The 15,639-nt window shown below is 43.3% G+C and overlaps 1 protein-coding gene across 4 annotated transcripts in view; it reads left to right on the plus strand.

The window, feature by feature from the left end:
• RNF157 (ring finger protein 157) overlaps positions 1–15,639 on the plus strand; it is a 311,334-nt gene that overhangs the window by 182,854 nt on the left and 112,841 nt on the right. For all 4 annotated transcript variants that reach the window (XM_053709373.1, XM_053709378.1, XM_053709366.1 and 1 more), the window contains exons 6-7: positions 10,845–10,962; positions 12,184–12,250. In XM_053709373.1, coding sequence (XP_053565348.1) covers positions 10,845–10,962; positions 12,184–12,250 — 185 coding nt within the window. The remainder of the gene's footprint in view (positions 1–10,844; positions 10,963–12,183; positions 12,251–15,639) is intronic.

Consider the following 15,639-nt stretch of genomic DNA (forward strand, 5'->3'; position numbering starts at 1 on the left):
GGAGATGCAGGGAGAGTCTTTCTTCCAATCCATTTTGACTCAGATTAACCGCTCCTAAGCAATCGGCGTTGACTAGTTTCGCTGCCTGCTTTTCTTCACTCAAGTCCATGTCAGAAGCGATGCTACAGTCTGTCACACTTGAAGGACCGTGTTTCTGTTCCCCGGCATAGATTCCGGTAAGATAGTTTCATTTTTTACACATAAATGTTAACGCTAGAAGACAGGGTCACAGTGGGACTCCTTTATCTTTATGGAATCAAGGGTCAATATCTCCTGAGGGTGATTGTTGAACAGTTGGGTGTTAATCATATTAGTTTGTGATTTATGCTGCTTAAATGTGTGAGATGTTTTGGGCTCGTAGGCTGATATTGAACGTACAGGTTGATCCTTCATTTTGAGAACTGCACAGTTTTATTAAGCTTGGCACGCTTTTCCTTTAGCTGTGGCGGTCCTGCATTGCGCACTGTGTGACCGGTAGTGGTTACGGTTTCTATTTCCTATTCCTGAACGAGTGACTACGGAGAGGAGCAAGTTTTCTCTACACTGTCTAGGTCATAGGAGGTAGTGAGTGCCCCAGCCATTGGGGGTTTAGGTGCTGGTTGTTGTGTTTTTTTCTTGATTATATAAAAATTACCTAGTTGTGGAGGATTCTGATGTTTTAGAGGATGAGTCCTCTACAACGGAATTCAATACCTGTGTATATTGTGAGGAGGCCCGGGTAATCCAGCCCTCTCAGTTATGTTCCATATGCCGCAACAGGGTGTTTTCATTATCCAATGTTGAGATGTTAGATGCCACTGAGCCTCCGCCTCTGAGAACTCTTCATCCAGTGAGGTGTGTCCCCTGCAGTCATCTGATCCTACACATGCAGCTTCCCCTTGTACCTCTAATCCTCCTCCTGGAGGGAGCCTTTTTCCACCTGACGTTACTGCGCAGTTCCGTATGCCGATGTCTGTGGCCTTAGCCGTTTTGCCTCGTACGGCTACGCGCAAACGAAGGGTTAATCCATGCACTCCTGCCCAGTGAGTATCATGTAAATTGACGGTTGTATCAGATTAGTCATCTGAGGATGCGGTTCTCTCTGAGGCTTCAGATTATGGACCTTCTGGGTCGGAGTTTTCTGCTTCTAGTCCTCCAGCAGAGGAGGATTTCGCCTTTAGATTAAAGGTAGCACGCTTGCGCTTCCTTCTAAGAGGTTTTGTCAATATTAGAGATGCCTAGTATTGATCTGTTATTTGACTCTCGGAGCCCTGAATCAGAGGGCGAATTTGATTAGGACAGGGAGGGATATAGATCCTTTTCACTTACGTCTTTATTTTGTTTTTTATTAAGATTCCCAGTTCCGGGCTCTTGAGGGGGGTTGGGTTGTTGTCCATCCCTATTTAGCTAACTCTTTGTGTGCGCTTGCCTATCGTTTTTACTATTCTATTTGGGGATAGTTTATTATTAGAGCTCTGGATTCTTGGAGGAAACTCCTTTCATGAGGATATTCCTCACGTGGGATATTTGTATATTGTCGACTTGGTGACTTCCTATTGTAGTATCTGACTCGATTCGAGGTGAGGTTCCCTCGATATTTCCAAGGAACTGTTAGGTTTTTGGAGATTATAATTCTTTTATCTGTGACTTCACAGTTTTCTAGCCCCAAAAGTAGAGCTTCCAGTTTTCTTTTCAGGCCTGATTCGCTCTGACAGATATGGGTTTGCAATCTAGTTTCCTTCTTAATATGAAGAGTCCACGGCTTCATTCATTACTTGTGGGAATACAGAACCTTGCCACCAGGAGGAGGCAAAGACACCACAGCCAAAGACTTAAATAGATCCCCCACTTCCCTCATATCCCAGTCATTCTTTGCCTTTCGTCACAGGAGGTTGGCAGAGAAATGTCAGAAGATACAGAGTAGTTCCTTATGGAGGATAGTAACCTTCGGAATGGGACTGGAGTTTTAAGAAGTCCGTGAGAGCATTGATGAATGTTAGGGTGTGGAGATGCAGGGAGAGTCTTTCTGCGAACCCATCCAGACTCATATTAACAGCTCCTAAGCAATCAGTGTTGACGAGTTTCACTGACTGTTTCTTTCACTCAAATCCATGTCAGGAGCGATGTTACAGGACTGTCAAACCTGAGAGGCTGTGTGCCTGTACCATGGCAGAGATTCTGGTAAGTTCGTTTCATTTTTATGCAAATATGATAACGCAAGAAGACAGGGTCACAGTGTGACTCCTTTTATCTGTATGGAATCACGGGTTAATATCTCTGGAAGGGGATTATTGAACAGGGGGGATTTATTGCATAATTTACTTTAATATGTTTTATGCTGCAACATGTGTGAGATGAGGCTCAGGCAGATGTTGGAACGTACAGGTTTTTACTTTCGTTTTTGGTTAGCTGCGCAGCTTGTTAGGTTTGGCGTGCTTTTTGCTGTAGCAGGGGCGGTCCTGCATGCCGCACCACGTGACCGGGACCAGACTGGGTCGTAATCTGCTGCCTCTAAGCCTCCAGCTGTGAAGGAACCAGACTTTAGATTTAGGATTGAACACTTACGCTTTCTGTTAAAGGAAGTTTTGGCTACTTTAGAGGTTCCAGAACCAAAGATACCTGAGGAACCTTGTATTCCTAAACTAGATAAGGTCTACGAGGAAAGGGTTGTACCATAGACTTTCCCGGTTCCCGTATAGATGGCATATATTATTAAGAATGAGTGGGAGAGACTCTCAATTAGAGTTGTGGGGTTACGTCCCTAAGGTGGATGGTGCTATCTCCACACTTGCTAAATGCACTACTATCCCTCTTTAGGATAGTTCCTCATTCAAAGAGCCCATAGATAAGAAGCTAGAAACTATGTTGAGAAAGATGTTTCAGCACACAGGATATTTATTTCAACCGGCAGCGGCGGTTCCTGCAGTGGCTGGATCCGCCACCTATTGGTGCAATTCTTTATCTGAGTTGATCGAGGTGGAAGGTCCCCTTGGCACGATCCAGAAAAGAATTAAGGCCTTGAGAGTGGCTAATTATTTTATTTGTGATGCAGATATGCAGATTATTCGCCTGAATGCCAAGGCGTCAGGTTTTTCAGTACTAGCACGTAGGGCGCTCTGGCTGAAGTCTTGGTCTGCGGATATGACTTCAAAATCTAGACTTCTTTTCCTGCCATTTAAGGGGAAGATTCTTTTTGGTCCAGGCCTGGACTCAATCATATCCGCGGTCACTGGAGGTAAGGGTGCCTTTTTACCGCAGGATAAGAACAAGCAGCCTAAGGGACAAGGTCCTAATTTTCATCACCTTTTGTTTGGATAAACCCCAACGGCAGCAGCCTTCCACAAAGCTTGATCAGCCAAAGGGAACTTGAAGACCGACTCTGTCTTGGAATAAATCCAAGCAGAATAAGAAGCCCGTCAAGTCAAAGTCGGCATGATGGGACGGCCCCTGATCCGTCTTCGGACTGTGTGGGGTGCAGACTATCTCTCTTTCTGGAGACTTGGCTGGGGACGTGCAAGACTCTTGGGTCCTGGAGGTCATCTCTCAGGGGTACAGGATAAGTTTCAGATCTCATCCACCCCGAGGCAGATTCCTCTTGTCAAACCTGTCTTCAAGGCCAGAAAAACAAGAGGCCTTTCTAGGGTGCATGAGGGATCTCTCCTCTATGGGAGTAATTGTACCGGTAGCTCTAGCAGAAAGAGAGCTAGGATACTACTCAAACCTTTTTGTGGTCCCAAAGAAGGAGGTAACTTTTCACCTGATTCTGGACCTAAAGTGCTTAAACAAGTTTCTGTCGGTCCCATCGTTCAAGATGGAGACGATAAGGTCCATTCTGCCCTAAGTTCAGGAAGGAAAGTTCATGACTATGATAGACTTAAAGGATGCTTACCTTCACGTTCCAATTCACAAGGAACACTTCTTCAAGTAACTGAGATTTGCATTCCTGGACCAGTTTGTTGCACTTCCATTTGGTCTAGCTACTGCCCGAAGAGTCTTTACAAATGTTCTGGGGGCTCTGCTCGCAGTGGCGAGAACCAGAGGGATAGCAGTAGCGCCATATTTAGACAACATCCTGGTTCAAGCTCCATCCTGTCGGTTGGCAGAGGACCATTCAAAAGCTATTCTATTTCCTCTTCGATCTCATGGATGGAAGATAAACTTAGAAAATAGTTCTCTTGTTCCCAGTACCAGGGTGGAATTCCTGGGTACGATAATAGACTCCTTATCCATGAGGATATTTTTTACAGATCAGAGACATTACAAGCAAACTTCCAATTGTCTTGCCCTACAGACCTCCTTAAGACTCTCTGTGGCCCGGTTTATGGAGGTAATAGGACTCAATGGTGTCCAGCACAGACATCATTCCATTCGCCAGGTTCCATATCAGGCCTCTTCAGCTGTGCTTGCTGAGCCAGTGGAACAGCGACCACTCTGATCTGTCACAACAGATTTCTCTGGACAACCGGTCGAGAGAATCACTCTCTTGGTGGCTCTGTCCAGATCACCTGTCCCAAGGGACATCCTTCTTGAGGGTGTCAGGAAGGCACAGGGTCTGTGGACTCGAGAGAAATATCTCCTCCCGATCAACATTTTAGAATCTTCAATGCTCTGAAGGCTTAGCCTTTTCTGGGTTCGTCCCAGTTTATCAGATTCCAATCGGATAACATTACCTTGGTGGCTTACATCAACCATCAGGGGGGAACGAGGATCTCCCTCGCAATGAGGGAAGTATCTCGGATTCTGGAATGGACGGAGGCCCACAACTGCTCGCTGTCAGCGATCCAGATTCCGGGTGTGGACAACTGGGAAGTGGATTTTCTCAGCAGACAATCTTTTCATCCGGGGGAATGGTCTCTCCATCCCGAGGTGTTTGCGGAGATTTGCAACAGATGGGGGATGCCGGAGATAGATCTTATGGCATCCCGACTCAATTCCAAGCTACCAAGATACGGGTCGCGGTCCAAGGATCCTCAGGCAGAGCTGATAGATGCATTAGCAGTGCCTTGGAGGTTTAGTCTAGTTTATATTTTTCCACCGTTACCACTTCTCCCTCGGGTAGTGGCCCACTTCAAACAGGAGCAATCTTGGGCAATACTAATTGCTCCATCGTGGCTGCAAAGGATGTGGTTCGCGGACCTGGTGGGGATGTCCTCATCTCCTCCATGGAGGTTACCTTGTCGCAAGGATCTGCTGGAACAGGGTCCTTTTGTTCATCAAAATCTAGATTCTCTGAGGCTGACTGCGTGGCGATTAAACGCCTAGTCCTAGCCAAGAGAGGTTTTTCTGAGAGAGTGATTGATACTATTATTCAAGCTCTAAAGCTGGTCACTCGTCGCATCTATCATAAGGTGTGGAGGACCTACTTATTCTTGTGTGAAGAGCGTGGATTCCCCTGGCATAAGGTCAAGGTTTCCAGGGTTCTTTCCTTTCTCCAGGATGGTATGGAGAAGGGCCTTTCTGCGAGTTCCCTAAAGGGACAGATTTCGGCTCTATCTGTGTTATTACACAAGAGGCTTGCTGAGCTTCCTGATGTGCAGTCTTTTGTTCAGGCTCTGTCTAGAATCAGGCCTGTGTTTAGACCTACTGCTCCTCCTAGGAGTTTAAATCTAGTTCTTAAATTTTTGCAGAGGGCTCAGTTTGTGCCTATGCATTCTATTGACATTAAATTGCTATCTTGAAAGGTTCTTTTTCTACTTGCTATTGCTTCAGCACGCAAAGTTTCTGAGATGAAGGCCTTGCAATGTGAGCCTCCTTACCTAGTTTTTCATGCTGATAAGGCTGTTCTTCGTACTTTGGTTGGTTTTTCATTCTAAGGTTGTTTCTGATCGTAACATCAATCAGGAGATTTTGGTTCCTTCCTTTTGTCCTAATCCTTCTTCGCCAAAAGGAACGGTTACTTCATAATTTGGATGTTGTTCGAGCTTTGAAATTCTATCTTCAAGCTACAAAGGATTTTAGACAGACTTTTTCCTTGTTTGTTGTCTATTCTGGGAAGCGTAGAGTGCAGAAGGCCTCTTCCACTTCCTTATCTTTTTGGTTGAGGAGTATTATTCGCTGGCATATGAGACAGCGGGACAAGCCTCCTCAGAGGATTATGGCTCATTCAACTAGAGCTGTGGCTTCATCCTGGGCCTTTAAGAATGAGGCCTCTATGGAGCAGATTTGTAGGGCGGCTACCTGGTCCTCCTTACATACATTTTCAAAATTTTACAAATTTGACGTTTTTGCTTCGGCTGAAACAGCTTTTGGGAGAAAGGTTTTACAGGCTGTGGTGCCCGCAGAATAAGGGTCCGCATTTCTTTCCCTCCCGTCTTCATTCAGTGTCCTCTAGAGCTTGGGTATTTGTTTCCCACAAGTAATGAATGAAGCCGTGGACTCGCCTCATATTAAGAAATAAAACATAAATAATGCTTACCAGATTATTTCCTTTCCTTCTGTATGAGGAGAGTCCACGGCTCCCGCACATTTTTCTCCGTTGGGCGGACCTACATTTTTGTTTTTTCTTCTTGCACCCTTTATACCCTGATATGACTGAGATATGAGGGAAGTGGGGGAGGTATTTAAGCCTTTGGCTGGGGTGTCTTTGCCTCCTCCTGGTGGCCAGGTTCTGTATTCCCACAAGTAATGAATGAAGCCGTGGACTCTCCTCATACAGAAGGAAAGGAAATTATCTGTTAAGCATAATTTGTTTTTTCCTTCTGAACGAGGGAAAGATTTGTTTGATTCCGCTATTGTGCAGTTTTCCGTTTGGAAGAGAGAATATGAGAGACAAATTTTCTTTGTTTTATTATTTCCTTGCGGTTAGATCCGCTAAGCTTGAGCACTCCAAGTGTTTATCGTTTTTGGAAGATGACTCAGTCCTGGAATAACTCCATACAGAGTACAGGCCCGCCGAAACTAGGTTGGGAGAAGGGACCAGTCCCGGGTCCTATCTTGGATCGTGTTGGGGATAGTCTTTCGCTCTTTTCGTGTTTTCAGGATTGTCCAGGATCCATAAGGTTTGAAGGTCATAGCTAGGCTTAGATTCTCAGCCTCCCAGGATTTTTCCTTCCCTTGTCCCTGTCTTCCAGACGGTGAGAGGGACACCTCTTCAGGTGGGTGCCGGTTTTGTTCTTTTTTGGAGTCATTGTCACCGGCGATTACTGCTGAGTGAGGTTTGAGATATTCAAACTGTTTTGTGCGTGGTCCCTCAGATGGGGGCTAATCCCGTCCTATTTGGGCCCTAATGTACTAAGCAAGCTTCTCTTGTTTCCTAGTTCCGGAACCTATATGGTCTACTCTATCCCTTGTATGGGAAGAGCAGTGCAGGACCACTGAACTGTTGAGGAAGGATTTCATATTTTTCATTCCTCCTCAGGGAACTTTCTGGTTCCTAAGGTGATGTTTTCCGAACAGACTCGCTTCTGCTTTGAGAAATTTTATGAGTCCAGGGATTCTTGGCATTGCCAGGCTCCAGATCTTGCGGTAGCTTCTCTTGTCCGAAGGATTCTGGTTCGAATCGCCTGCATCTCGTCTGATAGAGACCGCTAAGGTTTTAAATCTGTCTTCCCCGTTCTTCAGGGATTGTAGAATAATTGGCCAGAGTTTTCTGGTGTAGGTCTCCAGGATAGTTTCCTGGATGCTATTTTTGTCTTTATAGGCTGGAGGACTCTTTTATCGGACTTGTGAGCTTCTAAGTAGCTTCACCAGGTCGTGCTCTCCAGACCTCCTTCAGGCATTGCTAGCTCAGTGGTGGTTTGTCATGTGGTCCTTCTCAGACTTTGCTTCTTTTGTCTGGACCCATCTCAGCCGAGGACCGGTGTATGCTGAGGCAGGGGTGATGAGTTGTGTTCAAATCTGTCTTAACAGATTTTCCTAAACTACTGGTTAAGGGTATCGCTCTCTAGCCTTTTTTTTCCTGAGTGTCATCTTTTTGAACATCAGGATGGTGAGGTCATGCCAGGAAGGCATGGGGTCTGTGGACTTGGGAGGTTCCCTCCTGGCTACTTAATGGATTTTCAGGCAATTCCTTTGTTCTGAAGTTTAGTCTACTGGACTAGTCCCAGTTTTAGATTATTGTATGTTTTTTCTGTCAGTGACTTAGTGCTCCTTCTGAGGGGATCTAGAGTCTCCCTAGCGATAGGGGTAGTATCTCGGGTTTTGGTAGTGGGCTATCGGCGATCATCTCTCTGGGGGCTATCATCCAGTCCGGATGTCTTTTCAGATGTGCCCCTTATCTGGGGATAAGGTCTTCACCCGTGGGCTTTTCGGTTGGATGTCCAAATTTCCTGCAAGGGGTCGTAGTGTGGGATCCTCAGGCGGAGCTAATGAATACATTAGTGGTGCCTTGGAGGTTCATTACCTTTTTCTTTTTGCTGCCATTTCACTCCTTTCTCGAGTGGTTGCTCTAACCTAGCGGGAGCAGGCATCAGAAATGCTGATTGCTCCGTTACAACCGCGTGATCGTGGTTTAGTGGGAATGTCGTCTTCCCTTCCATGAGGGTTGCCTTGTCACAGGAATCTGTTGTTTCAGGGCCCCTTGTCTTCTTCGTCCTTACAATTCTGAGGCAGACTGTGAGATTGTCACTTAGTTTTAGCTAGGAGAGGCCAGGAGAGCCCTCTAGCGCGTAACTGGTTCCTCGTCATGAGGACCCCCTCCTCTGTGAAAAGTGTGGTTAGTCCTCACCCTCAAGTCTGCCAGGCTTATCCTTCTTCCACAATGATCTGGTGAAGGGTCTCTTAGCTAGTTCATTGTTCTGATAGTTTGACACTGTCTGTTACAGTCTGGAGGCTCGCTGAGCTTCAGGATGTACAGTTTCTATTTCCTCTTGTTAGGGTTCTGTCTACGATCAGGCCAGGATGAGCGGATGCTCCTCCGTGGAGCTTAGATCTTGTTCTCCCGGCTGCATCGGGCAAATTTGTACCTATGCATTGTCAGTAGGTTGCTATCCTGTAAGATTATTTTTCCGTCTAAATTTTGATATGCGTGCAGAGATCTGAGACTGCGACCTTGCGTTGCGACCCTCCTTATCTGGGGTCTTCACAATAATAGGGCTGTTCTACGAACTTAGTTAGTCTTGCCTCCTAGGGTAATGTGATATAGCAATTTCCATCAAGAAATTGTGTTTCTTTTCTTATGTCCTGTTCCTTCTTCTTTGAGGAAAAGTTTTCCATATAGAATGGGTTTCCTACCTTGAAGTTCTTCTTCAAGATACTTAGGCATAGACAGATTTTTTTTTTTTCTCTGTTTGTTTTCTATCTGGGAATCGTAAGGGTCAGTTGGCTCTTTGACTTCCTTATGTTTTAGTTGAGGAGTATCTTCTGCTTGGCATAAGAGGCAGCAGGACACGAGGCTCTTTAGAGGATTACGGCTCATTCTTCAATTCATTCTTCAGTTTTTTGGGCTCTTTATAATAGGGCCTCTATGGATCAGATTTGTGGGGCGGCTACGTGGGTCTTCCTTTTCATAAATTTTAACACCATTTTTTTTTTTTTTTTTTGCTTCTATGGAAGCAACCTTCAAGAGATAGGGTTTTTGCAGGCTGTGGTGCCCTTAGATGGGGTCCACCTCTCCTTTTTTCCCCTCCCATTAGCATTCAGTGTCCTCTAGAGCTTGGGTATAATTTCCTACAAGTAAGGAATGCAGCTGTGGACTCTCCCTGTACTAAGAAGGAAAACATAAATTATGCTTACCAGATAATTGCCTTTCCTTCTGTACAGGGAGAGTCCACAGCTTCCGCCCGTGTTCTCCAATGGGCAGCCCTAAATTATAATTTTTTCTTCTGGCACCTTTTTCACCCTGATATTTCTCCTACAGTTCCTTTTTCCCTCTGCAGAATGACTAGGGGATGAGGGAAGTGGGGGAGGTATTTAAGCCTTTGGCTGGGTTTTTTTTTTTCCTCCTCCTGGTGGCCATTTCCCACAAGTAAGGAATGCAGCTGTGGACTCGCCCTATACAGAAGGAAAGGAAATTATCAGGCAAGCATAATTTATGTTTTCATGATGATCTTGTGGACTCTACAGCTTGGGTATAGATTCCTGCATGTCATGACTCGTAGACTCTCATTATCCAATGAAAGAAAACTAAATTAATGCTGGCACATTCATTTCTTCTTTTTGTTCAGGTGGCAGCAGTACTTGTTTTGCACTTCTTCTGCCCCACTTTCTATTTGATGCTTTCCTCATCTGCTTGGCTATATGTATGACTGAGGATCATGGGAAGCGAGAGGGATTTAAAGCACTATTGCGTTGGGCGTCTCTTGCCCCCTCCTGATAATCAGGAGGGGAATGTCCTACATGTGATGTCTCATGGACTCTCACCATCATGGAAGAAATACATTTATCAGATCAACATACATTTTGGGGTTTGTTTGTTTTTGCAGACCTACTCCTCAAAGCATTTTCTGTACTCTATTTCCAAAGGACGCATTTTTATGGTTTATTAAGATAGGTGAACTAAACTTAAAGGAATAGAAGATTTTTCTGTAGTCTTATAGTAAATTAACATACTTGCAGAACAAGGAAATGTTCTGAATATATTAACACATAATTTTCTGCAATTACTTCTCATTGACCTATATCTACCTACCTTTTGCCTTATTTGGAGGAGCCAATAAGGACTTGATAGTAGGGTAGTCAAGACGTTTGCCTATCAAAACTTATCTTATTGCCTTTGTTGAGGCCAGTTAGGAAAAGATACGTAGCAGGTTAAGGCTTGTAAAGTCTGTAGTGTACACAATTGAAAAACCCACAATTTAAATTAAATTGCATGTAAGTGGGGCAAAATAAATACATTAAATTAAAAAAAAATTTTTTATCTCTAAACTGTTTAATGTCACTTATGGCGATACCACACTCCTTAAGTCGTGTATTCCTATCTCCCACAGCTACCTGCCTAAGTCCAGCAATCTGCAATCAGAGACTGTACACTTCAAAAGGGGTGTCAGCCAGCAATTCTGCCTTCCCTCCCACACGGTGGATCCTTCAGAGTGGAGAGAAGAGGAGGTAAGGCAGTTACCACTGTTAGGGATGCTCTGTTCCAAAAATTGCCAGCTCTAGCTCGTTGGCAAGGCTCAGTGATGCAAAAAAATGACATGTTCTAACTATGTGCTTACCCTTACATACTATTTCAGCTCTCAAGCATCATATGGCCAGCGATTAGCTGGTTGTGAAACTGCTGTACCCGATTGGCTCATCAAACATGTTTTGAGCTGTGTGTAACATTTTTTTGCAGGGATTAAACATGCAGACTACAAAAAATACATGGTCTAACAAATTATGTCTTATTTTGACTTAGAATGTCCCGTTCTAATACAGTTTGTACTTTATTGGTCAATATACTGCATGTGACTGAACCTTACCACATCAGTGGCCAACTATTACTTAGCGAGGGGGATAATGTAAAACTACCTGACAGACCTGGTATAGAAAGTAGCCTGTGCCCATACCTAAAGAAGGAAAGTATAGATAATGGTAGTGACTGCTGGCAGACTGGAACCTGTGATGATGCCGTCACCAGCTATATCTGGGGTAGAGTGAATCCAGCATCCAGTTCCCAGTAGTGCATTGCGGCGCCGGAGCCTAGCAAGCAGAGGTTGAACAAGAGAAGCAAATTAGATAATAAAAGTACATTTTTAATTTACATTCTCTATCTGAATGAAGTTTCATTGTGACTTTTCTGTCCCTTTAACGCATAATACTACTAATATTTGTACACTGCAATTGTAATCTAGCCCTGTATGTTTAAACCCCACAAAGACCTGCTTGAGTCACAACACATACTCCGTTAGAACATGCGATTTTAGGCTTGCCATGTGTCTGCTATATTTTATTTTATTTTTTTTATTTTCAGACTTTGAAAAGGGGCTTTTCAAAAATGATCAAAACTTTTTTTAAAGTTCTTTTTGAGGTTAATGTGATGGTCTTTTTCTGGTCACTTGACATTAATAAAGGATTTCTTGCACCCTGATTAAAGCAAAAATAATTATTTTGGGAGCCCAGTATCATATTTACTGTGTTATACAGTAATGTAATGTACTTGCATATAAAGCTTATTCTGGATAGATTACGGACCTTATGACTTATCGTCCTAAATGTTGTTCAAGCACATAAACTAGTTCACCAGTAGAGACTTTATTATTTCTTTATATAGCTGTTACTCTAAATAATAACTCGTGTTTCAAATCATTTGTTCTGATTTACTGTATTACCCTCTGTTCTCTGCAGCTGGCTTTTGACCTCGATAGAGAAATGTATCCTATGGTTGTTCAAGCGGTGGTGGAAGAGGGGGAAGGTAAGTAGTGGATCCCTGTCATGTTTGGGGAATTGTTTTGTGAAGTTTATGGGGCTGTCTCTCCATCACTTAAAACATGACATTGGCTGATATTTAGGAAGTCAGGTGACTGTCTCATCAAGGACAGCTGTGGTTTATCCAAATTTTATGTATTTAAGTGTGGCAAGTGGACTAAATACAGATAAATCCAAAAAGTGATGAGCTCTCATTCTACCCACTTAAAGGGACATTTTAAACAGTTTTTTTATTTTTTTATTTAATTGATCTTTCCTTCCTAAGTTATGGTGAATTCACGGCGTCCTCAATTACTGTTGGGAATATCACTCCTGGCCAGCAGGAGGAGGCAAACTAGCTGTTAAGTATCACTCCCCTTCCCTCAAACCCCAGTCATTCTCTTTGCCTCTGTTCATGGAGGAGGTGAAGTTTTTGGTGTCTGAAGATTTCGCTACAAGCAAGATTTTGTTTTTAGAAAGCCAGAGTAGGTTTACTCTGATCTTTCCTTTGTTTTAAGGATTGGGTCTAACCGTAGTCCACATTAATCTCTTCAGTAGAGTAGTAGTGGTTTTAAAGCAGTTAGGAACTTGTAAGGTGGGCCTTGCTGCGTTTTCCTAACATATTTGCTGCCCTAGTATAGAAAGCCAGAGTAGGTTTGCTCTGATCTTTCTTTTTTCCACAAGCCTCTGTAAGGAGTGGCGTCCTTCCAAGCTGTGTGAGCAGTCCTCCTGCCGGGCGGCTAGACTGCAGGTAAGTGCTGGGGTCTTAAAGTGAATGTAAACTTTGATGAATGAAAGCCTGGTTTTTAAAAATACTATTAAAAACAGGGGCACTTTCATTCATCAAAGTCATTGCTAACGTGTGAAGAGAGGATCTCCGGGTGGGGAAAGCTGCTCTGGCTGTGAAAAAAAGAAAGGTAAGTTTTTAAACAAAATGGCTGCTTTCTAAACTTTGATGAATGAAAGTGCCCCTGTTTTTAATAGTATTTTTAAAAACAGGGCTTTCATTCATCAAAGTTTACCTTCACTTTAATAAGACTGAGTGACTGGCACTGGAAGCTGCAGATTATGGGACTTAGCGTATCCTTGGAAAATATATCAAACAGGCAGAGTGCAGGCACTTTTTATACAGGTGATTCCTGTTTGTATGTGACAGAGAGACTGAGTTAGTTCCTTAGAAGAAGTGGTTAACTTTAGGAGCCTTTATTGGGATCCGGATGTCAGTGTGTTTTGGAGTAATCACTGGGACTAGGTTTCTATTCCAATCTGTTCGTGGTTCCCAAAAAAGAGGGAACTTTCGGACCTATTTTATACCTGAAGTGTCTCAACAAATTTCTCAGAGTACCGTCCTTCAAGATGGAAACGATTAGTTTCATACTTCCTTTAGTTCAAGAGAGTCAATTCATGACTATCATAGACCTGAAGGATGTGTACCGTCATGCTTCCATTCACAGGGAGCATTTCAAATTTCTGAGATTTGCCTTTTTAGACAAACATTTTCAGTTTGTAGCTTTTTCATTTCGCCTTGCCACCGTTCCCATAATTATCTCAAAGGTTCTGGGGGCCCTCTTGGCTGTGGTCAGGACCTGGGGAATTGCTGTGGTGCCCTATCTGGATGACATTCTGGTTCAGGCACCATCTTTTCAGCAAGCAAAATCTCACACAGAGATCTTGTTGTTTTTTCTACGTTCCCACGGATGGAAAGTGAATCTGGGAAAGAATTCCTTTGTTCCAGCTACAGGGGTGGTTTTCTTGCGGATCATAAAGGATTCCCTATCAATGAAGATTTTTCTGACGGAGGTCAGAAAGGTAAAAATTCTTACCTATTGCCTATCTCTGCAGTCTACTGTTCTCTCATCTGTGGCTTAATGTATGGAGGTAATTGGTCTGATGGTTGCTTGCATAGATATCATTCTCCCCATAAACATCTTGGAGTTGAGAGCGATTTACAATGTGCTGATCGCTTGGCCTCAGTTGTCTTTACCCTGGTTTATTAGGATTCAGTCAGACAACATAACCTTAGGGGTTTACATCAACCACCAGGGAGGAACTCGGAGTTCCTTAGCCATGAAGGCGGTGGCTCGGATTATTCAGTGGGCTGAAGCTCACAATTGCTGTCTATCTGCCATCCACATTCCAGGAGTGGACAACTGGGAAGCATATTTCTTTCATGTAATTAGCATTGAGTCCATGAGCTAGTGACGTATGGGATATACATTCCTACCAGGAGGGGCAAAGTTTCCCAAACCTCAAAATGCCTATAAATACACCCCTCACCACACCCACAATTCAGTTTTTACAAACTTTGCCTCCCATGGAGGTGGTGAAGTAAGTTTGTGCTAGATTCTACGTTGATAAGCGCTTCGCAGCAGGCTGAAGCCCGGTTTTCCTCTGAGTGCAGTGAATGTCAGAGGGATGTGAAGAGAGTATTGCCTATTTGAATACCATGGTCTTCCTCTAGGGGATCTATTTCATAGGTTCTCTGTTATTGGTCGTAGAGATTTATTCTCCTACCTCCCTTTTCAGATCGACGATATACTCTTATATACCATTACCTCTACTGATTCTCGTTTCAGTACTGGTTTGGCTATCTACTATATGTAGATGAGTGTCTTAGGGTCAGTAAGTCTTATTTCTATTTATGACACTCAAAGCTATGGTTGGGCACTTTATATGTAAAGTTCTAAATATATGTGTTTAAATTTATATTTGCCATGATTCAGGATAATCCGTATTCCTTCATTCAGACTGTCAGTTTAATTTTTTTGGGAAAATGCATATAGATTTTATTTTTTCTTACCTTAAAATTTTCAATTGACTTTTTTTCAAAAATTGCGGGCTGTTAAGCTCGCAGGTGCAGAAAATACTTCTATTTATTGCGTCATTCTTGGCGCAAGACTTTTTTGGCACAAAAATTTCGTCATAGTTGGCGCCGGAAGTTTTCACGTAATTGCGTCATTTTTTTGACGTATGTGTATTGCGGACTTTTTTTGGCGCCAAAAAATATGGGCGTCATACATCAAAAATATGTGGGCGTTATACTTGGCGCCAAAAATGTGGGCGTCATACTTGGCGCCAGTTTTTTTCACATTATTTCAGTCTCACTTTTTAGTTGCTTCTGGTTTTCTAGAGGCTTTGTTTCATTTTGGATTTTTTCCCCATTCCTGAAACTGCCATTTAAGGAATTTGATATTTTTGCTTTATATGTTTTTTCTTTTACATATTGCAAGATGTCACTACCTGACCCTGGATCAGAATCTACTTCTGGAAAAGCGCTGCCTGATGTCGGTTCTACCAAAGCTAAGTGCATTTGTTGTAAACTTTTGGTAACTGTTCCTCCGGCTGTAGTTTGTGTAAGTTGTCATGATAAGCTATCCAACGCTGATAATATTTCCA

This window comes from Bombina bombina, chromosome 1 (genome assembly GCF_027579735.1).
Source record: "Bombina bombina isolate aBomBom1 chromosome 1, aBomBom1.pri, whole genome shotgun sequence".
NCBI classification, from domain to species: domain Eukaryota; kingdom Metazoa; phylum Chordata; class Amphibia; order Anura; family Bombinatoridae; genus Bombina; species Bombina bombina.